The 24,007-nt window shown below is 41.2% G+C and overlaps 1 protein-coding gene across 1 annotated transcript; it reads right to left on the bottom strand.

The window, feature by feature from the left end:
- Positions 1–475: 475 nt before the first annotated feature.
- SMARCA5 (SWI/SNF related, matrix associated, actin dependent regulator of chromatin, subfamily a, member 5) lies at positions 476–22,645 on the bottom strand. The gene is made up of 24 exons (XM_032109147.1): positions 22,327–22,645; positions 19,904–19,978; positions 17,527–17,693; positions 16,809–16,909; positions 16,062–16,162; positions 13,946–14,125; positions 13,349–13,504; positions 13,115–13,246; positions 12,772–12,840; positions 12,297–12,406; positions 11,792–12,018; positions 10,266–10,387; positions 10,029–10,181; positions 8,693–8,825; positions 8,093–8,241; positions 7,588–7,707; positions 7,238–7,348; positions 6,580–6,693; positions 5,844–5,966; positions 4,546–4,678; positions 3,471–3,589; positions 2,136–2,348; positions 1,612–1,722; positions 476–767 (listed from the first exon to the last, which is right to left on the bottom strand). Exons 1-24 carry the CDS (start codon positions 22,462–22,464, stop codon positions 702–704), a joined length of 3,123 nt encoding a protein of 1,040 aa, XP_031965038.1. The 5' UTR covers positions 22,465–22,645; the 3' UTR covers positions 476–701.
- Between the last annotated feature and the right edge of the window lie 1,362 nt (positions 22,646–24,007).

Consider the following 24,007-nt stretch of genomic DNA (forward strand, 5'->3'; position numbering starts at 1 on the left):
ATCTCTGCATTTACCACAGCTGAGTGTGTGAGAAGGGATTGTTTCCCAGTCACGTTTTCTGTTCTGACTTTGCGGTTGTTTGCCAACAGACCCAATTCTGCCATGCTTAGGCCATTCTAATGAAGTGCAGACCTCGGCATAACTCAACAACCTTTCTTCAGGCTCAGATTTTAAGCAGAAAGTGCTAACAGTTTTTTTCCAATCATTATTTTTGAAGTAAATAACCAGCCTTTCCAAAAATTTCAAAGAACTGAACATGTTTGTACAGTAAAATTAAGTTCAGTAAAGGTAAAGTCAAAGCCACAAATTCCCAGAAATGGAGTTTGAGTGGTGGCTTGTACCAAGAGAACACCACTAAACAGTTCTATTTATCATAATGTTCACAACACCCTAAGAGGAAACAAATTGGGGGATGACTAAACAATTATGTATTCAAGTGGAAACATTAACGAAAAAAAGGTAACGAGAAGCCTTATTAATAAATGAAGACAATTTATTACTTCAAGTGTTAATGGTAAAAAAAATTCAGCACAGCTGTTGCATTTAAAAAAGTGAAACTACAATTAAGTACTATGTTCTAGTTCAATAAACAGATGAACCCAACGTTCTTTAAAATAGTTAAGCATTATACAGTACATCTTATGAAGACCCGTAAATTAAAGAACTACTTCTTAAATTTGGAGATTAAAAAAATTCTGCATTCACAGCTTTAGTTTCTTTTTTCTCCCACGCCCATCAGGAGTACCATCCATTTTGCGCTTCTGTGCCTGCAAGGTAAGATTTGATAGTGAGTTACTGTGATATAAAAAAGGTTGTAAGCAAGCAATGTGTTTCAAAACAAAGCAGATGGAGAAGATTTACACTCTAGCAGCTTTAAAATATGTTAAATTGCAGATGTGGCACATCTTTGCTTTTGTTTTTTATTCTCTGGAAAGAAAATAAATCTGGAAGAGCATGATTTCACAGAGGTAAAAAGTGTATAAAAGCAAATGTCATAAAGCTTCCTATTTATGAAAAGGTATTTAAAGGTTCTGTGAACAGGTCTAAGAAACTTAATAACCCATCACTATTAACCTTACTGATTTCTGCACATCTGCCAAGTAAGTTGTGCTTCTAAGGTTTTGCTACAACAGCTCTAGGCAATGACCTGAACAACAAATGGAGGTAAGAAAATGGGTAAAGCTGGTATTTTATTTACAAAACTGGCCGGCATATTAGCAATACTTCTAATTTAGTCAGCAAAGAGAATTGTCAAGCATCTGTGCTGTTTTCCCAGTCTAGCTCTACAAGCCCATTTGTAAACACATCTGTGGCGATTTAGCAGATTATATAAATCAAAATGTCAAATACATCCCTGTACCTGTATAGGGTAAATCTATAGTGTACCAACCCAGTGATCCAAAACATAACAAGTTTATCTGCTCCAAAGCATGTGAGCTACACTTAAGAACCTTTTTTCCTTTATTTGACATCCACAACTGTACTAGCTGAACACCAACATGAACTTTAGGCAGCTTTTAACATTGCTCTCTTAAGTTGTCGTTGGTTTCAAATAACTTTAGATATCACTTGTCCTAGAGCTTTTTCACAGAAATGCTTTTTAAATCTTACTGAAGATGGTTTTGGTCCACGTTTCTTCTTTTCTGCCTTTTCCTTTTCTTCCAGTTCCATGTTTTCTCTTTCAATGAGAGTGATTAAAGTATTACACCTCCTTTGCAGCTCCTGCATTACACAACATATTCAATCAGTACCTTAGGCAGCCAATTACTGTAAAAATGCTCTTAGAATATTAAAAATGCTGGTGAGTAGGTAAGTGTTTCACTGGATCTTGTCAAGAGTAACAAAGAATGAAATGTTTCATGATACTTACTTACTGACTGGCTTCACAGGAATGGATTTGATCATGGATATTTGCTTTTTTAAAACGCATTTGTATTTAATTCAGTTTTGAACTTCTCCTCCCATTTTAGTTTAACTGCATTTGCCACCCATACAGTTGCTGGAAAGCTATAAAAAGGTAAAGCCTTGTTCCCAATGCACCTACCTCAGCATTTCAGCAGCAACTTAATTAAATATTAATTTTATTTAATATTGTCATAGGCATTCATGAACAAAAAAGAGCAATATATATATACCATTGCAGTTCTGGACTTGAGAAACCAATCAAATCTGAATTGCGGCGAGTTTCGGATACATTGTCTTAATTCATCATAGACATTTTCTTTATCAAATCCTAGTTTGTGAAGCATACAGATTAGAAAGCGATCCTCCTCTTCAGTGTAATTCTTCCCTTTATTAGTACCATAGGATATTCTTAGTTGGTGGAAAGGGGCTTTATATCTCCCAATCTGAACAAAACAAATAAGACCACATAAAGCTAAGAAATAGGTCAGAATTAGCATGGACGTCTTTTGTATGAAAGCAATACATCACATGAAGACAGAAAACTGGATCTTTAAGGATCTCCCATGCTAAGTCACCACAAGAAAAGGACTGTAGGTGCAGTGCAGTTATCAAAGATATCTAAACTGGCAAATTCTGGTTTAGACAGTACACAGCTTTGTAATCTTTTGACTAATGGCAGTCTTTCACTACATTTGAAAACAGGTCAGGATTCAAAGGGCAACAATCCTTTTTAGCACAAATCCTCAGGAAATGGTAAAATCAGAGTGAGAGTGAAAAGGTACATGAGAGTTAGCACATGGTTCAGCTGCCTTCTGGTTTATTGAGTCCCACACTTATTCCCTAGAAGAGAACTAACTCAGCAAACCTGAAGAGGGGAGAAAATTCTGGTAAAATGTCTTAATTTACTACAAATCTCTTCACTACCAAATACTGCTTGGTGAAACACAGACAAGAACAAAAGCCTCCTCTGATGGGTAAGTCTAAGTGCTCTAAACAGATGTTGCTCTCTCATCTCTGTTTCTAGCTCCCTCCATCTCCTGCTATCTCTGTCTCTCTACCTACTCCCTCTATCCCTACCTGTTTCTACCTGTCTCCCTCTGTTTCTCTCTCTCTCCCCCCACTTTTCTCTCTCCCCCATCTCCTTCCCCATCTCTCTACCTCCCTCTCTCCCCCTCATCTCTTTACCCCTGTCTCTCCCACTCTCTCCATCTTCCTCCATTTCTCCCTCTCTCTCTCCCTCCCCATCCCTCTCTCTCTCCTATTTTCAGTTACATATATCCAGAAGGAGTTGTGCTCCTTCCCAAAGCCTGTACTATGTGGAGTTTGTTATACAGCACTCTGAACTGCATGCTATAATACAGAAGACTGTTACAAACGCCAGGGTACACCGTAACTCAGGCTTCTGTGGGATGGAAAAGCCACAGGAAGCATTTGCTGAGCGTTATGCAAAGAGGCCAATGTCATGCCCAAGGTATCTTCATACATCAGCAGCACTGACCAGACACGGGTCCTGCATCTCCCCTCACTGGCACCAGGAAGCAAAGCAGGAAACAAAGCAAACTCACTTTCGTATCAAGAGCCTTTTTTATGCTGATTCGTCTCTGAATTCTGGCTTCTCCTCTTTCAATCTGAGCCATGATTTTCTCTATGTCTTGGAGTTCATTGCATCTTTCCCAGAACACAGCTAAGAAAAGAACAACCGGTTAGTTTCTTATCGTGCATTGTAAAAGTCAGAGGTTTTACCTTAAAAAAGGATGTTAGCTGTTCCTTGCTTTTACCAGAGCTTACTGCTGTGTAACAACAGACATGCATTTAGCTGATAAGGAACCTTCCCTTCCTGCTACCATGTGCTGCAGTATTATAAATGCTGTTTTAAGGCAGATAGATATAGGAATCTTTAGTTTAAATGAGGTGCAATACTGGTCAGAAAGATTTTTGTGTGTCAGTTTCCTTCTCATAGGAAAAAAAGCTTCTTCAAATGGAAATTGATGTAACAGAATACAGTTTTACCAAGAGAAGCAAGAGGGCAACTGAGTGGCCGAAGACAAGGAAGTGCCTAAAAGACAATTAGGTGTTTAAAGGGCTTTTGTAGAAGAGTTTTTCACATTTTCAAGCTGCTCTATACCTTTAGAAATGTAGTGCCAGGACCTTGTAGCTACACTACAGTGGAAAACATTTCCGGGACATGAAAGGTAAGTAGCCGAGTGGACTCAGGTTACAAAAACCAGTGGTCACTGTATGTTCAGTCATGATGTGTTTACTGTGTTCTGTTCTCGAGGAGGAGGAAAAGGTTAACTACCGGTTAGTAAATACAAGGAAAAGGGAAATCTCTCCAGCTAAGCATTGTTTCTCAGCATTTCGTTTTGCAAAAAATTAACAAGAACTGAAGACCCAGTTAGCTTTAGGATACAGTAAAGTAGCTCAGCAAGAGTTTACATGTGCATTTTAGTACAGTCTTAATTACGCAGGCACTAAAGATGGTAAAAGCCAGATCAGCAGATCCAAATCCATCTGTATAATTTACCCCGAAAACCTTGAATAGCAGTGTAAGAAATTCTCAGCAGTTGCCATGCTCACAGGCAGCTCAAACAAGGCAAGCAGAGTTAGATACTCTCAGAACTGAGTACAGAATCAAGTTACCTGAATACTCAATTACTTCCTCTGGGGTTTTTCCTTCAACTTCTCGTGCTATATTTTCAATGTCATCACGGCCCCACTTCTCATTGGCTTTGATGAACTGGTTGAAATCTCTCTTATTCCAGTTAGTGAAGCCCTGTACAGCAATCAAGAGGAAACATTGCACAGAGGTCAGGATTTGTCAATCTTCAAATTTGATTCAACAGGTTTCTTTAAATTGCCTGTAACACTTCTGTCATTCCACAGTGTCAAACCTTTTCTTTCTCCGCAGTTTAATTTAGTAGAAAAACTGTTTTTATACTACAGTCACTATAGTTTCTCCATCTAAATATTGCATAATGATTAGCACTAGTTCTCTAGTTACCTAGTAATTTCTGGTAAGTTTTCAGCTGATAAATTAATCCCTCCTCCTAATATTCTCTGCATGGGATCACTTTCTAAGAAAAAAAACTGTTTAAGTGAAGCAAGCAGTGTCTACAACAGCTTTTGTTTTGTCAAAAAGTCCCCCCAAGTGCCTCACAGACACCGTCAGCCATTGGTCACTCTCCCTCATGAGGACACTCAGCAGGGACACAAGTAGCACTGCTGAAGTTATGAGCTACCAAAGTAGGTTCATTTCATATTACCAATAATTTTTACAAGTAGTTGGAAGTAGCAAGTTCTGCCAGTCATGTTGTGACTTAGTCACAGCTTACTGGACTGTACTGATTCCTGACTTCTGTGATTCTGGTGTCTCCACAGTGAGCTGTTCCAGCTCATTACTATGCAAGCAAGAAATCCTGTCCTGTAATTTTTCCCCTGCCAAAATACAATGTGTAAATACAATATCCAAATAAGGCATATCAGGCATTCACCTGTTTTAAATTATTCAACTATACATGCTTGCTGATTATATACCTATTCAGCTCATACCCTCTTTTAAGGAGGGGCACTATCTACTACCAGGTATAGTTTAGGAAAACTGACCATTCAGACTCCAGGATTCACTTCCACATGGGTGTGAAACTGAGGCAGAAGATAAGCATTAAATAATGTGGAATGAAGCACGCCCAGCTCTGCAGCCAGTCTGCAAGGTCCCACAGCCTACAGCCAATCCAAGTGCACTAATTTGGTTAATGTTCTTAACCGATATCCAGACCTATGACAAACCTAATGCTAGAACTCTTTTCAGTCAGAACGAAAATTTGCAGATTTGTTAACTACAGCACATGTGAATCAGTGACCAAGAAATGTTCCCATAACACTGTAAAACACAAAACAAGCTTCAGCTGATTTCAGTCTCACTGAAGACCCAACAATACCTGGGTTAGAAGCTTCTCTTTTTCTTCCAGTTCTTCATCATTAAGAGGTTCAGCCTCATCAATCTTAAGCTGCTCTTCCTTTTGTGCTTGGGATGCATTTGGGAGATCAGGATTACGAGGTACCTGAAAGGTTTTGCACTTTGTAAAACTGAATTAACTTCTCAGAAATAATTGCTAATTGTCACTTTTTTGTTAATATGAACTACTAATTTCTTCAGCTGAAGATTATTTTATTCAATTTAAATTATTGTGAAAGGCTGGAAAAGTACATAATCTCCTACTGTTGCAGTAAACTGTTCCAATGTGTGAATTTAAGAGAATCACCTAGAAGGGACTGGACCTTAAAGATCACCTCATTTCCAATGCCCTGCCATGGGCAGGGACACCGTCCACTTAGACCAGGCTGCTCAAAGCCTTGTCCAACAACCTGGCCTTGGACACTTCCAGGGATGGGACATCCACAGCTTCTCTGGGCAACCTGTGCCAGTGCCTCACCACACTCACAGTGAAGAATTTCTTCCCAATATCCCATCTAAACCTGCCCTCTGTCAGTTTAAAGCCATTCCTTTGTAAAAAGTCCCTCTCCAGCTTTCCTGTAAGCCCCCTTTAGGTACTGAAAGGCTGCAATCAGGTCATCCCAGAGCCTTTTCTTCTCCAGACTGAAAAACCCCAACTCTCAGCCTTTCCTCTTAACAGAGGTGCTCCATCCCTCTAGTGAAGGAAATTCTTCAGTTACCTTGTAACCAATTGTTTTCCTGTAGTAGAGAATCTCTTTTTCCAATAGTTCAAACAGGCGAGGAGGAAAGAACTGGAAGTCCTGTACATTTGGCTGTTTTGGAGGCCGTGGAGCCTGAAACACAAAGTTTGCATGTGGCTCCCTTTTGCATCCAGAATCTGCTTCCTTGTAAGAACTGATTTAAGTTTATGAGCAAACAAAAAGCTTTATTGTTACAAAAATGTACCGTCTTAACTTGGGGGGGGAGGGGAAAAGTCACACCATGCAAGAGACAATGACCACCACAAAGAATTCTAAAAGACCAGTGAGAGAAGGGGAAGAGAGGTCTTTTGGGAAGAGGAGGAGGAGGTGGCTGGGGAAAAAGTCACACATGTTTAAAGCATCAATAGGTAAGGAAAATTTACAGCTGCTTAAGTAAAAACCAGAAAAAACTTATCTTACCCTCCCAACATCTTACAAGTTTCATCCTGTTCTTACTTTTTTCTCACAGAAGTTTGTCTCCAGTAATTTGGAAATTTTTTCTAACTTTAAATAGTCTCTCCACTTTATAAAAATGAACAGAGCAGTTTTTATGACTAAAGACCAATTTTTTGCTTACAGTTTTAGCCATCTACCATGCACATTTCAACAATTTATTTCTTTTAATTAGTCAACTCACCTTGGGTGCTTTTGGTTCACTGACTCGAAGAGCCTCTCTGAAGTAAGCATCCACAGCATAATTGGCTTTTCTTTCTCTTTTAGGTGGTTCAATCCACTCTGTAAATGCCAACTATAAAAAACAAAACCCACCACCCCAAAAACCAAAAATTAAGTCTTGCAAAATCATGATGATTTTGCAAGCTACAAATTTTATATAAAATTAGATCTACATCTACTTCATTATGTTATAAATGTTTTTATTTAAAATATTATCATAGATGACACTGTATTTTACCCAATACCTCTTAAATAAATATGATTAAAACATGCAATTTAGTGCATTCCTCCGAAAGAAACTTAAAACATTACCTTCTGTTTTTCTCTGTAGTCTTCCCCTTCAAAATTATACACGCTAGATTCAGTATCCATAGTAAAATTCCTAAGGGAGCTTTCACCCATCTTTGAAAGTTTTTCGTTCATTTCCGCAGTCTTGGACGGGGGATACAGAAAAGAACAGTAGCCATTTGGATGGTACTTCATTATTTAACATCTCATTCCCAGATAGAACGGGAGCCATTTTGGAAGGCACGTCATTATTAAACACCTCATTCCCAGAAAGGAGCCACTCTGCAAGGTACTTCATTTTAAAACATCCCATTGCCAGAAAGAAGAGGAGCCATTCTAGAAGGTACTTGACTATAAAACATCTTATTAACAACATCAGAAAAAACAAACATGATTGTGCAACACGAAAACCCTCCACAGCAAAACCCCTTTTCTCTCCAGCTTGGAACTGAGGTATCATCCAGAGACACACTATCTTGCCATCACATGTAAATCTACATGTGGGCTTCCCCTTTCCAAACCTTCTCACCTTCTTTGCCCCTCTTTCCAAAATGTGATCAATATCTTCATCTGTAATCTCACTGTCCTTTGAGGCAAACACATGTGTTGCTCCATGTCTGATCATTTGCAGCATTTCATCCTTTCCAAGTTTATTCAGGTTTTGATCCACCAATCTTCCTAAAGATAAAAACAGTCGAGGATAGCAACTAACTAAAGAGTTTATGTTATGGAAGGGCAACACGTGATTTTTCTCCTCCTTGTATTTCCACATACAAGCTATGTATTACTGATTCCAAGCAAGTCAACCAACTTTTCTCCATCTACTAGAAAAAGGAAAGACATTCATTTTCCCGGTTTAAAGAAGAAGCTGAGTGCTTTAAAAAAACAAATCTGACTTTATCCACTTGTATGCATCTATCGCTAGGGAGGTAAGCAAAAAGTCAGCGAGGAAATACCTACTTCTACAGTAAAATAAATTTTCAAGTGGATGAGGCCTTTGCACCCTCTTTTCAGAGTTCAGCTGAGGCAAAAGCAACATTCCCACTGGTTCTTACTGGCTGATTCCACCATGGTTTACAATGGGAAAAGAGAATTGCATCCTAGACAGGAAGTGCCTTCATATACTTGCCTTGCTGGATGACTATGGAATCCAGGCGCAGTTTCATTTCCGCACGCTCCACTATCCTTTCCTCCACTGTATTGTCTGTAATAAACCTGAACACCCGGACAGTCTTGGTCTGGCCAATTCTGTGCGCTCGATCCTGGCCGAAACAGTGACAAAAAGTTCAGTACTTGTCTTCCAGCATGACTCCATAATTAGGCTTAAGATTTTCTTTATTTCCAGCACACTAATTTACAAAACGGGTTACTTAAATGTTTACAGCTATCCACGGCTACCCAAAACATTACATTTTTATCTACTTTGCAAGTTTTGGGGATTTTTGTCAGTAACATCGACAATGAGTCTGTCTCTATGTATCGTGGCTAAAAATTAGCAAGTTTTGGAGTTTTTTGTTAAATCACACAAGGGAGAAGACTTGGATGCACCTGACCTTAAGCAACCTTCTGTAAAAGCAAAGAATAAAGAAATCATCTTTGTACTGACCAAAACCTGCCTTTCTCAAAATCCTACAGTTGTGCCATGAGTAGTTCACCAAAAATACAATACCCTGCCTCTCATGACTAGGAAACATGAACCACTGTGAGAATCGGTATGCTCAAAATACACCTGTAGTGGCAGCTGGTCCTGTCTCACTTGAGCTTCTACACACCAGTTCCATCGTTATTTGAAGTAATTTTTGCTAGAGTATTTGAGACCCTACAGGTTAACTGAAGTCATTAAAGAGATTTCCAAGACTTGTCACTGAAAGGCCTCGTTTGTCCAAAAAAAAACCACTGGCAGTTTTTAAACAGCTTTGCTTTCTTAGGTGGTCACTAATGTCCTTGACATGTTTCCAGGATGGAGATGCATGCACATCTACTTTAAAAAAAAATTAAAGATAGTTGCTAAAAGGAGATCCTTCAGTTACCATCACCATAGAAGCAGTTTTTGAAAAGTTTAATTCAACTTTTCTGTATTTCATTTTCAAGATCTCAGGAAAAACAGTGTAAACACGTTCAGCTCCACTCCCTGCAATTGTAAAGCTTTAAAGCTTTATAGTTTTGGGACTAACAACCTAGATTTATTTCATTTTCACTTAAACAAGTAGGCTATTTTCATTAAATAACACTAAGAGGTGTAGCATACACCCAGCATTTCCCACTGCATAAAACATTTTATAACCCAAATATGAGTAAGGCCTAATGGAAACACAGTAGAAGCTGCACTTGAACTGAAAATTGGTCTTACAAATCCTACTCCTGGTGCTAAAATGGGAAAATACCAATTTATTTTGGAAGTACGCATTTCTAGCAACGTTCTCTGAGAAAGAAAAGAAAAATGAAGTTTCCATCTGGAATTTTACCATAGCCTGGAGGTCTACTTGTGGATTCCAGTCTGAATCATAGAGAATTACAACATCAGCAGTAGCCAGATTGATTCCAAGACCTCCTGCCCGTGTACTCAACATGAACACAAATTTTGAGCTGTCAGGATCGTTGAATGCATTAATGGAAGCCTAAATAAATGAGAAGAATGTATCAGTTGAACTAAATGTTTTACAAGTAGTATTTTTAAATACAACCCTTAAAATTGTGAATACCTGTCGTTCATTGTGAGGAGTTTGTCCATCCAGTCTGCAATATTCATAATTCCTCCACATACAGTAATCTTCCAAGATATCTAGGACTCTTGTCATCTGACTGAAGATTAGAACCCTTGAGCCTGTTTGGGTAAAAAGGTTTCTTATGCTTTCACCAAAACTTAAGATTTAACAAACTGCAAGTCTGCACTACCAGAAAAGGAAGGAGGGCAGTTCCATGTACTAAGAAGAAAAGTAGTTTGAATTTCAGACCCCAAACTACCATGCAGGGCTGCAGCTGCTGCTGTCACAGCATGTCCAAGCCATGTTTGTCTTACTCTGATATGTCACTGTCTAGTTAATGGCTGCCTTTTCCCTTTTGTTTTGTGTTGTACTCCTGAACAAAATGTTCCCAGACACAACAGAGTAAGATGGTAATACAAATACAAAAACATCATTGAATATAAAGAATAAAATTTTGACGTATTTGTTTGGTTTGGATTTAAGATCTCTAGAAACAAAGTGAATTCTTCTTAAAGACTTGTCAGTTTACTTACCCGCCAAGAACAACTTAAAAAAAAAAAGAGAAAAGTAAATGTTCAGTAATTTATGCATACATACACAACCATTTCCAGTCTACTGGAGAAATTTAAGTAAAACACAGGATATAACAAAGTTTCTACATCCTTTTGTCCTTTAGACTCAAGGGCTAATACTGAACTCTTTTGCTTAAGATGATAATTTGATTTGAGACCAGGCCAGTATTAATCACAACACTTCATCAATAAGCCTGATAGCAGAAAGAAACCAAGATCAAAAAAAGCACAGTAGCCACTGAATTGTTTGGTTTTTAATCTTGAGTTATATGGCCACAGCTGCTTGGATGATACCTAGATACAAAGTACACGTTACTTTTATGTTACTGAAGGCCGAGGTTTGGATGTGGTTTTGTTTTGCTGCAAAGTGTCCCCACTCACAAACTTACCTCCAACTCCTTTAGCAAAGCTACTTCAGTAACTTCAAAAAATAATGAGTTAAAAATTTATTCCAGAGTCAAAGACTCTGTGGCAAGTGAGTTTTATAGTAATCCATTTCAAAGCTTTGTCCCTACTATCAAATAACTTTAAAACAACTCAAGAGTTCCTCCATGTCCTCCTCAGGCGCTGCTCAAAATCACATCCAGCAAGAAACGCCGACATTTCACAAAGGATTTGACTTTAACCCTGCATGAGGACTCTGAATCTGAGATGGTCCTTCATGGCAAATCAAAGGTGTGGCTAAAATACTACATGATTATATTTCAAATAGCTAATAAGACTAGGAAAGAAAACCTAAAGCCCCAATCAAATGATATTTCTGTGGTCTCAGCTGGGATAAAAAAAAGGAATAAAATGAAACACTTCAGCACAAAAAGCCATAATGGACTACCGATTCAAGCACGTATCATACTAGAAACCAACTATAATCCTGGCTAAAGTCTGCTGGTTTTTGCTCAGGATACACAGAAACATCACCGAACCAAAAAGCTCTCAAAACAAGACATGTACCTTGTTCTTTCAATTTAGGTAGCAATTTGTCCAGAACTACCATTTTGCCACTGTTGGTGACCAAATGCATGTCTGTTGTGTAAGGTGGGCCAGGTTCTGCTCCATCAAAGAGGTAAGGGTGATTGCAGCATTTCCGCAGCTGCATCAGGATGTTCAACAGTCTCATCTTGTCCAGCTTCCCAGCCGAGTTCAGGATATCTATGTCCTTCATCAAGATTCGGGTATACCTACAGCAAAGAAAGGAAAAAACCTTCTGGTCACTAAAATGAAGTTGGTCTGTTTTTAAGCAACAAATGTTGTCAAAATCTCACCCTCCCCTCATTTCATCAGGTAAATCTTCTTGACATGCATGGTTCTGTCATCACAGCAGTGTCACAAAGAAATAGGCATAAACTGGGAGTACATCAGAGAGAATTAAACCAAGTTCCACACAACCTTCAAGTCACAGACAGCACATTCCTTCCGAGCCTTAACCACAGCCCAGTCAAGCATGTGCATTAATTACCATTCTCGCTGCATTTTGCTGAGGCCCACATAAATTTTAACTTCCTTCTTTGGAGGCAAGCTTTTCTCCACATCAGCCTTGATGCGACGGAGAAGGAATGGTCGTAGCACCTGGAAGAGGTTCGTCATGAAATGCATTTTGGAAACTGAAACACTCAGCAGGTCAATAGACAAAACACAGAGCAGATATTCTCTATCACAGATGCCAGATCTACTATTAGACAATCTGAGAAAGCAACCTATATGGAGAGATTACTTGCTGTACATGGGATATACATGTGCTTTCTCTGGAAGACTCAAAGATTAGGTCAAAATCATCTTTCATATGGTTCTGTGTCCTTTGACTTAATTTTACTTGACTGAAAATTTCTGGAATAATCTCTTTTATCCTAACAGTCTATCATAAGCATTAGAAGAATTGTTTAGGATTTAACTTAGGTAAAAGTAACACTTGTACAAAAGGCAGAAGGACTCACCATATGAAGGCGCTCCACCAGTTTTTGATCCCCTAGACAGTTGTTTGTATCAAACCATGAATCAAAATCCTGTATCAACAAAATCATCAGTTTGTCAGAGCCTTCCTTTCAAGGTGCAATGGCATCACAATGGTGAACAAACACAACTCTTATATAGCCAGTAAGTAAAAGAACAAATGACCCTATTTGGACTATTTTTATGAAAAGCTCTGTAACACAAACACTTCTAACTGTCAATCTATCATTTATCAGTAACTGACATCCCTAACTATATATATCCAGGTCTATTTTCAAATCTGGAAAACCAGCAAAATTAATTTGATTAGCAGAAATGAAGACTTACTTCAGCTGAGTTAAAGACATCTGGCAAAAGGAAGTTTAGAAGGGCCCAGAGTTCATGTAAGTTGTTCTGAAGTGGAGTTCCAGTTAATAGCAGCCGGTTGGTAGTCTTGAATTCCCTCACAATTTCTGATAACTGAAGGACATTGAGACATGAGCAAATATAAAAACATTACTAGTCCCCACACCACCACCTAATAACCCACACAAATCTCTTTTTCAGTGTAAAATAAATTACCTTTGATTTTTCATTTTTAATCCTGTGGGCTTCATCTATAACAAGGTATCTCCAGTTGAACTTTTTGAATACTGACTTCTCTTTGATAAGCATTTCATATGATGTTACACAGACATCCCATTCTCCAGGCAACAACACATCTCTCACAAAGGCAGCCTAGATAACAAAGTGACAGCTAGTTACTGAGGCTTTGTCAAATTAAAGCAAAAAGAACACAGTAGCACTGTTACAGTTTCCTATTTTAAGTCTCATGAGGTTTTGTTGGTCTACACAGTGTCCTGCCTTCATAAAAGGAGAAGCAAATCTTTGAACAAGAAATTATGAACATAAAGTGATGAAGCAATAGCTGGGCAACACACACATGAATTCTAAGCTGGTTATATCCCAACTAGGCAGCATTGTAGATCTTAAACCACTACAAATCCAAGTAATATCCTTCCCAGGGAAAGAATGGGAAAGAACAGCAAGATCACATGCTGGATTTCCACTACAAATCCAAGTAATATCCTCCCCAGGGAAAGAATGGGAAAGAACAGCAAGATCACATGCTGGATTTACACAGGAATACACAGGAAAAACCACCACATCCAAACTTACTCTCTGGTCTTTGTCACCGATCAAACAAACTGCTCGAAGTGTTGGTACCCATCTCTTGAACTCATTCATCCAGTTCTGCAGAGTGGACTTAGGAACTAACACCATGTGAGGTCCAGGAATGTTTCTGTAGTGTTTCATGTAGCCAAGAAGAGAAATTGTTTGCAGTGTCTTCCCAAGACCCTGTAAGACACATTAATGTGTTAGAAAAAAGAAAACCTCTCAGAAAACACCTTTAAGAAAACCCAAGAGTGAGCTTCGAGTACAGCATGGAAGGCACAGCAGCCTGAACAAATGAGGGAGATACAAAAAGGGGTTATCAAAGGCTTGGTTAGGAAAGGCTTGGATGGCTTCCCGCATTTCATTAAAACAAAGTAGCAAGAGTAACATTTTCAAACCTTGGACTATAAAGTTAGAATTTTGCCTTACCTTTCAAGTAAGACACCTTGTTAAAAGTACAAGGAAGCATTATTTCCTAAAACTTTGTTTTGTAGACCATGGTGTACGCAGGTTATTTAGAGGTCAAATTTTACAAATTGGATTTAGGTGTTCTCTTAAACTTGAAATAAAGTGAATAATGAATTTTTAATTTATTCAATTAATTATGCATTAATATTAATGATGCCATCACCATAATATTATATATTATTAGTGCTTTATAATAGTAAATAAGTTCTTAATTCATTTTTAAAAGGAGGCTTCCACAGGCCAGCAATGACATCAGTTCCTGTGAGGAGAGAACCAAACAAGTGTAAAAAACTGCATATGTCAAAGAATAAAACAAATACTGAGCTTCTGGTAAAACATGGTGTCTTCAACATATAATTTTAACTAAAACAAAACTGAGGAAAACCTGAAAAATCAGATAATTCCTATAATTTAAGTAACTAAAAATATTATTCAAATTCACAGGAATTAAAAACCCTAAACACCATCAGCAGAAGTCATATTTTGTTCTAAAATTTGAGTCTTTGTCTTCAAAGACCACCAAAATCCACCTGATACAAGATGTGGAAAAGTGCTTATAAGCTGTGTGAAAAGCATTAATAACTTCAAAACAATAAATACCTAAAAATAAACCAAAAATATTTAATAATATTTGATCTCTTCAACACAAGATGGATTTTGGAATACCACAAATCCAAGGACTCAAAGCTTCCCAAGTGTTTTCATTAAAACAAGCCTGCTCTACTTAGCCAAAAAAAAAATCCTCTATTCGTAAGCATGCATGTTTAAGAAAATCCTTGATGTATTTAAAAGTGAAGCATGTTACTAAACAGTAATTTAAACTCCTTTGTCTCTAACTTATCTTTAAGTTTTATAATACAGAAATTACAAGATATGGGAAATGCAATACGCTGAAATTAATTTGATTTTAGATTTTTGTTTCTTCTTTTCTACTCTGTATGAAAAAGAGATACATCTAAACTTATTAAGGGGACAAAAACATCTGCCTATGAAACTACTACAATTTCTTCTGCATTCATCCCTTGTCTTTTGAGGGAAAAGATTAAAAACAGAAGCAAAAGCTACTATGGCCAGTGCCAACTGAAATGCCCGTGGTCATGGTGTATGAGAAATTTTAACACAGCTCCCTAGCTACATCTATCTTTGCACTGTTTTTCCCAGAAAATTCCCACTGGTGTAGCTGTTCTGTGGAGATTACTCCATATAGGATACTCATATCCTGCCATCTACATGTGGCCCTAGCAACAGGAAGTGTTTCCACATTTGCTGCTCTTTTCATATATGACACTCTACTCACAAGGGCAGCTTGAGAATACCATAACACAACACCTGCAGTTTAGAGAGAAAGAAAAGAGGACGTGTCATTTTGTGGAACAACTCCCCTCCACCAGCTTCATGTTCCTAAAGGTTGACAGATTCCCTTTCCATATGTCTATTTTTGAAATCTGCCTGCAGAATTTATTAAAAGTGAGATACCTTTGACATTTTTAAAATTAGTGACTTTAAACACATAAGAAAAATAAGATTTAGCAAATTATGTATTGCATTTTGTGTTATTAAAACTCCCATATATATATACACACAGCTAGACTAAAATGGCATTGTACTGCATGTGTTCTTAAGTGATCCTAAACATGGGCTCTGTGCATACCATTTCATCTGCCAGGATGCCATTGATGCCATTTTCATACAGAGAAATGAGCCAGTTCAGTCCTCGGATCTGGTAATCACGCAGCTTTCCCCATTTCACATCTAAAAGACGTCAAAGAATAGACTAAAAGATATACAAAAACTGAGGAAAGAGTTTCACCACCTCTTGTCTGCTAATTGACAGTGATTACCAAAGCTACAGAACAACATCAAGTAATAAATTCATGTAATAAATTCAATACAATGCAGAGTGGAGACAGCAACATGCTAATTTTGTTTCTGCAAGCTGCTGCAACAGCTTTGTTTTCTGCAAGAACCCAAAGCACATGGAAATTCTAACTCTATCACCACTGTCCAAATCAGAACACAGTCAAGCATTAAAGCAGAATACTGAATTCCATTAAATGAACTGGAAGCTGTTAGGTGATGTTAATTATACCAGAACATAGGTGAGATATGTAAAAATTATAAGATGACAGACTTAATAACTCTTTTCTATTAACTGAAATATAGCAACTGGATTTCTAAGGGACAAGACGCACTGGACCATCCTGCTAGCCTAACTGAAAATAAGCAGTTCCTCAATAATACATTTTGTACCATTAGATTGATGCTGGATATTTCCCCCCGACCCCTCCTGTCCCGCCAAATTATTCCATCATCCTTGTGGAACATGAAAATCAAGTTCATTCTAAACATTTTGAAGAAAAAGAAGAGGCGCAAGAAAAAAAAAAAAAAGGAAACACACATGATGGAGATTCTTCAAATCGAGTGCAGACATTCGTTGTCTTGGAGCTTTCTGTTAACAGCTCCTCATCCTCTTCCTGCTCTGTTCTACGGTGCCGATAGCTGGAAAAGTCCAAGAAAGTAGTGTCTGGATAAACTGAAAAGACATCAGCTTGCTGCGAAATAAATCTAATGTACATTAATGGATATATTGCAATACAGAATGCAAACACCCAAAGAAATTTCTAGCAAGATTCTTCATTAGAATTCATGTTCAGCAGGCTCAAATATCAGCCCAAAGTGACTGGAAAGGGATCAATGTGTGCACCAGTACTGGCCTTTAACTGTAAGACAGGGAACAACACTGCATTTAAGTTCTGTTGCAGCTGCCAAACACTGGAGCCCTACAAGCTGCAATGAAGGCAATCCAAATTTCTAGACTTACAATTTTCAAGCTGCTGCAAGGTGTTGCATACTGACGTTCTTCACAAGCTCTTAAAATTTAGACGGCTGCTTTACTTTTCTGCCCCTGCTTTTTTTCATGCTGGAAAGCTTTAGCATCAACACAAATCTCTTGTAACTCCTTGAATTCTTAAGCAACCCTCAACTTACAGGTAGGCAGTTGAAAAAAAAGCATACACACTGACAAAGGACAAAAAACTTAGCAAGTTTAACTTCCACTTTTAAAGTACAATAAAATCTTAATTATAGTACAAGTTGGCCTATGTGTCATCACTCACTCGCCAGCTGACAGTAAATTCTGTTTCTCGTCCTTCTTTATTCGTGGACGTCCAGGTTTCATTTTTAAAGGTGAAGTTGGAGTTTTCTGAGCAGCAGGCTGAATGAAATGAGCAAAGAGCTCAGTCTGCTTCAACAGATACTCAAATCTGTTTGCTCTGTCTGTTTGCTGGTGACAAGGGAAAATTAAGTGGAACAAGTGTGAGACATTCCAGTATGTATTCATTCAAAAGAAAAAGCAAACAAATACTTTTAAAATATAGATTCACATTACTTTATACACATCACTACAACACCAAAGAAGAGATGAGTAACATCAATATACCTGCTGCTGACAGACTCAATACTTTTTTGGGGCCAAGGCTCACCTTTGCTATGCAGCAAGATCAAAGCTGCAAGACAGATCTGTGCCAAGACTGAAATCTGACTTTGGCACAAAGATTGCACAGGTCTCACTAAATAAGAGTCCCCTTAACAACTTTCTCCAATCAAAAGTGATAGTCCCGCTCCCAAAAATTTCCCCCACCTATCACACAAGAGATTCTTCATTGTACTCATTCATCTCTCACCAAACTGGCAACGACTGCTCCCTACTGCACCGGTGACCTGCCTGCTCAGTGAGATACAGAACCTCCCTGGGCTGTCAGATAAGCAACAGAGCTGGCATCAGAGGGCAGTGCAGCTCATAGCCACAAGCCAGAACATCTATTTCAGTAGCATAGACCTTAGATATGCCCAGCCTAACTCATCAGGCTACCCCCTTTGATAGGAGTTGCTGCTTCTGCTGCACAAGAAAGATTACAGCAGACAGTATTAGTATTGAAAGGTTCAGCTTCTTAGAGACAGGTTCCATTTGGAATCAACACACCTTGCCAAGGCCACACCAAAACTTTGAACAGACAAACAAGCCAAAAACAGCTCCAAGGCTAACAGTAACCACTCTGACATTCTGCCAGCTATCACAGCACAACCTGGTATTTAGCAACTTGCAGCACAGCTACAGGAAGTCAGCTTTCTTAGTAAAAAGGAACATATGTTCCAGGGTTCTGCAAGAGCAATTGCAGCTCTGTGAGTGTTTTCCTCCTTAGAGCAAATAGATCCTGCACTATGGAAGAGACAGGAAGACAAAGTGTTAGAGAATAAAGAGACAACGAAAGAGACCTTGATGTACCACAGAGGACTCAGACTCACTCTAAGTGTGTTTTAAGCTTGAACGACACAGCTACAATCCACATCCACTAAAAGTAAGTTTTCCTGTCTATTCTTCATAGGTTTTGTTTGCTTACTTTGCAAGAGTTTCTGAGGTTTAAACTAGGTAAGATCTCACTACTATCCATATTGCACACCCTTATTTTTAAGTTCTTTTTTTACTGGCTGTACAAAAGAGAAGAAATGCAAACTGCATTGCAGAAGGTTCCTTGTTCTAAAATTTTAGTGAGGAATCTTCTGCAAGTTTTGGCTCTGCACACACATCTCCACACTTGCTTTAACTGCACTTAAGGATGTTCCTTTAAGGGACTAACAAACATTATCTGTGCCTTTTAGACAGGACACAGAAAAGAACAGGCTGTACTCTGCAACCCTGAGCTATCCCTATACCAACAGAGACACTTTTCCCATTTCCTTTTTCAGCGCATCTCTAAAACACAATTGCCCTTGTTATTGTGTCTGTCTAGAGACTAAAGGAGACAATTCCAAGTTCACTTCCTTCAGTGTTCCAGAAAGCAGCACAAAGAAACATGCAGAAGATGACTGGGTTATTTTCAGTGGCAAGAAACACAGGAAGCAGCAAATTATAAGAATCAGTTTCACTTTCCTATGAAGAAATTCCACATGGAGTCACAGACACTGGAATTACAAACAGGAAGAAAGGCAAACAGGGAGGAAGAGAGAGAGAAATTGTGATGAGATAGTGAGGAATGGGCGACTCCATCTCTTACATTGTAAAAACTAAAAAGACCCTATATTATTAAAAAAAAAAAAAGGAAAATAGCAAATTTTCTCCTTTCTAACCCGTGAAGCACAGAATCACTCCCATCTTCAAAAACCTGAGGTCTCTAATTAAAGCTTCACAAAGACATTCCTAGACAACCTTTCCATTTCTGACTGAGAAGCTGAATGCTCAACTCTTTATAATCCCTCTTGCCTACAGGATGGACTGCTCTACAGGTAACTTTAAAATGCTGGAAAGGAGAAGGGTCCAAGGAGCGTTTTTCTGGATTTTTTTTTTGTTTCAAGCTACTTAAATATTTTTTAATACCTAGACAAAGCTTTAGAAATCCAGTTAAGATATTTCAAACAAGCAAACGGAAACTCAAATCTATTTTAAATAAGTGCATAAGTACTGAATAGCTGTACATAGTCCTAAATATTACATACCATTTTCTCTTCATACGTAGGATCTGTTTCCTGGATTTCTTTTTGTTTCGCCAGAGATGCATCATCAAAAGACTCCTGAGGTGAAAAAAATTAAAAAGAAGTATTTCTGAAAAAGAGAAGATACCCATGTGAAGGAGAATAAGCTTGTTTCACATTGTATCAAAGCAGCAAAAGCTGGCTGTGGCACCTGATGTGGACAGATAGTAGTCAGCTCTCTATTATTTCCTATACAATTACCTGGAGATGGATCAAAGATCCCTGCCACAGGGTGAGGGAGAGCTGAGTCTCTGTAATCCGATTTAGCTCCATCATTAAAGCAGCACATCAACGTGAATGAGGGAGACAGCTGTGGTCCAGGAGCTCAGCATGCCACCTCCAGGGTGCTGAGCCAACCCCTCCTGAAGCTGGCTCTGGGCAGACTATGAGAGCACCAGCTCCAGGCCTGAGGCGAGGGTAAATTCAAGGTTTTTGCCAGATTGCCCTGGTCCCTCATCATTCTGCATCAAAGGAACAAATCTAAGCAAGGACTGCAGTTTTGTCCTGAAAGCTGAGGAAGAACTTAGGAAACAGTATTTTTCCCCTATGTAGTTTACTAAATCAAATAATGTTTATTGCCCATGGTACTACTAACAACAGAAAAACCAGCTGGCTGGGAGAGGGCAGTCCTCCCTCATTCTCTTCCTGCCAAATCCTTAACATACTGCCTTCAATTACTCTTTCAGATCAGGGCTTTTTTATCCTTGTCTCTTCTGTCATTAGGTTAACTCTTTCCACATAATCTCCCATATGTATTTTTATCTTCTGTTGCTAAAACTAAAAGCAGTGAGATGATCCTTCCCTGATAAACAATGCTAAGGTAACATTACAAAATAACTCTTAAAGGATGAGAAAATGAAACAAATGAAATGCTTTCAAGTGTTTATTAACCATCTGTTTAACTGAGCCAAGTAGGAATGGAGCTAAATTCAATCTTTACTGGCCAATACAGAACAACGAAACAGCAAAAGTAAGAATCAAATGAAACAAAGGCTGGCAAGAAACGAGATGTTTGTCGGTGGGTATTTCCTCACAAACCTCTGGCAGGTGAGACATGTATAAACAGAAAAATCCTAACACAAATGTTTCATTCAGTCAAAATATAAAGAACTGAGCATAAGAAGTTATGGCTAAAGCTCTTCTGAAGTCATAACCAAATCCTCTTACTCATCCCTCACTGGACTGAGCCAACACCCATCGAGCACAAGCAGAGGACCGTTGGAACTTCTGTTTGAACTTCCCCTTTCTCCTGCACCGCCAAACCTGGAAAGTGGAGCAGCACAGCCATCAAAGCTCATCATCTGCTGCGCAGATGACAAAGCCCTGCAGTTTAGCTGGAGACCAGGGAAAGCAGTCTTTCCGATGCTCACGACTATCAAGAAGGCATTCCAACTTCAACTTCACTGTATGCCAGGAAATCCCTTCTCAAGGTAAAAAAAGAACTTGGCAGCACAGAGAGCCCTCGCACGCAGGCGCCTCGAGAGCACGGGTTTCTCAGCCTCCACACGCTAAACTCCAGCCCGGAATTGCCCTATTTCTGCAGGTTCGAGCAAGAATTATTTCCCACAGTGCTTTGGCTACTTGCTCATCCGAAAAACATGGCAATTGCAAATTTATTTAGATCAAGTAGGTTGGACAGCCCAGCGTGACCCAGAGTACAAAACACCCAGCGCTGAAAGCAGGACCGACCAGTTTCCTGCTATCATTAAAGAAACAATGCTGCGATAGAATTAGCATCTCCAGGCAATCACTTCCAACCCCTTGAAATTTCTGGAATATACGCACCTGTTGCCAAAACAACCCCTCCACCAACCCTCACACCGTCTTTCGCCCCCCAACAACAACAACAACAAAAAGAAAAAAAAAAAAAAAAAAAAAAAAAAAAAAAAAAAAAAAGAGAAAAGTTTTGAAGCACTTCAGCAGAAGAGCATCGCTCGTGCTTTTTAGACGCCGGGCTGGCTCGCCGCTGGAGCAGGAAGCGCAAAGGCTGGGCAGGGTCTCGGGGAGCCAGGAGCGGAGGGAAAGCCTGCGGGTGCGCGGGGGGCTCCGCCGCCCCGTTTGGAAAACAAATACGCGCCGTGACCCGGCCACAGCGCCTCCTTCCCCGTGTCCCGGCGGCAGGAAGAGCACGACTCCCGGGCCCCCTGCGCGGCGAGGAGGGGGCGCGGAGGGATGGGGCCCCCCCCCCCAGACACCCCCACCCCACCGGGCCGCGCTCCCGGCGGGAGGGAGGGCAGAAGAGACGGCGGCGGAGCCGGAGCGCGGCCCGGCTTTGCCAGGTGCGGCCCCGCGGCCGCTCCTCCATTGTCTCCCGCGGCCCCACGCGGCCCGGGGTGTCCCACCTGCCGCCGGGGAGTGGGGGGCCCCGCCGGCCCAAGCCGACTCACCTCCATCTTGATGTCGCCCCCGGCCAGGCCGGCGGCGCAGGGCGGCCCCGTCCCCACGGCCTCGCCGGTGGTGGCGCCCGGTGGCAGCGGCGGCGCGGGCGGCTCGTCCGGCTGCGGCGGCGGCTGCCCGGCGGACATGATCCCCGCCGCGAGGAAACGGCGCTCCGCCGAGGCTCGGGCTGGCGGCCGGCGGGCTGCGGGCAGGGGCGGGCGGCAGCCGGAATCCCGGCGGAGGAGGAGGAAGAGGCGGCGGCGGCCTGCGAATCCCGGTTCCCGGAGCGCGGCCGGCGGAGGGAACGAGGCCCGGCCCGGCCCGTCCCGGCGGGAGCCGCCAACCAGCGCGCAAGTCGCGCCGCGAGCCCGCGCTCGCGAGACTTTCCCCCTCGCGCGGCGGGGACGGCGGGGAGCGAGCAGCGTGCGCCGCCGCCGCTGGGGGCGCTGTGGGGCCCGCCCGGTCCGCACGCGGAGCGCCCGGGAAGCAGCCGTCTGGGATCTGCCGGGACCCCACCGAGCCCGCGGCGGCTGCTGAGGCCGGGCAGGGGGCGGAAGTCGTCTCTGTAACTGCGGGGTCCTCACATCCCCGTGACTCAGGGCCGTACAGGAGAGATCAGGTCAAGCCTGGGCAGGCATCAGGTTTCATACCCTGCGTAAGATCATAGCGTATCCTGAGTTGGAAGGTCATCGAGTTCAACTCCTGGCCTTGCACAGGACATCCTGAAGAGTCACACCCTGTGCCTGAGAGCATCGTCCAAACACTTCTTGAGCTCTGTCAGGCTGCTGCTGTGACCACTCCCCTGAGTAGCCTGTTCCAGTGCCCAGCCTCCCTCTGAGGGGAAGAACTTTTTCCTGACATCCAGCCTAAACCTCCCCAGTACAACTTCAGGCCATTGCCTCGGGGTCCTGTCACTTTCACCACAGAGAAGAGATCAGTGCCTGGCCCTCCTCTTCCCCTCACGAGCAAGCTGTAACTGCGATGAGGTCTCCCCTCAGTCTCCTCCAGGCTGAACAGAACAAGTCACCTCAGCTGCTCCTCATACAGCTTCCCCTCAGGGACCTTCACCATCTTCAATCCCCTCCAGGAAGGGCTCAGGAATCAGCCGAGGAGGCGAAGCCATGCTCTGGGTGAAGCCCAGCAGCAGCCCTGCTGTGCCACCTCATGGCTCCGGCACCTCCAGGTGGAAGCAGCAGTGGTGCGTGATTAAAGCAGGTGTCAGCAATGTGCTGTACAGCAAGTTACTGATGAGGCAGTTTCAGGTTGCTGCATGGGTTCCTCACCTCTCCATGAGTTCTGGGTAGAGGGGCTTGAGCAGTCACGAAAAGGGTGTCACAGAGCCACCCTCTCAAGTCCCCTTGCTCAGGTTGATGGAGCCAGACCAAGTTTGTAGGTACAGAAGTACAGTTTTGTAACCACCTGAATACAACACAGTGTCTGCTCCCAGCTCGAAGCATCATGGGCGGCAGCCCCCTGCTTTGGGATGTGATTGAGCAGATCGACACCTGCACTGCCTTTGCTTACAGTGCACCTCCTCACTGATAACCTGCCAGGTGCCACCTACCAGAGCATGCATCCCAGAACCCGAGAGTGCACAGAATGGGAAGAAACTGAGCAGGAAAGTCTGCTTAAGAGCACTACTATTGCACTCCAGGTGCTAACAGAGGCTGTCCAAAGGGCCAGACCTGA

This window comes from Corvus moneduloides, chromosome 5, assembly GCF_009650955.1.
Source record: "Corvus moneduloides isolate bCorMon1 chromosome 5, bCorMon1.pri, whole genome shotgun sequence".
NCBI lineage: Eukaryota > Metazoa > Chordata > Aves > Passeriformes > Corvidae > Corvus > Corvus moneduloides.

Bases quoted from the DNA above. Each gene is read 5' to 3' on its own strand.
- SMARCA5 (XM_032109147.1), bottom strand. From the start codon at position 22,464: ATGTCCGCCGGGCAGCCGCCGCCGCAGCCGGACGAGCCGCCCGCGCCG. The intron at 7,349-7,587 runs GTAATGTTTTAA...TGTTTTTTATAG, and splicing joins ACTACAGAGAAAAACAGAAG to TTGGCATTTACAGAGTGGAT. The intron at 5,967-6,579 runs GTAACTGAAGAA...AAAACCTTTCAG, and splicing joins GGAAAACAATTGGTTACAAG to GTACCTCGTAATCCTGATCT.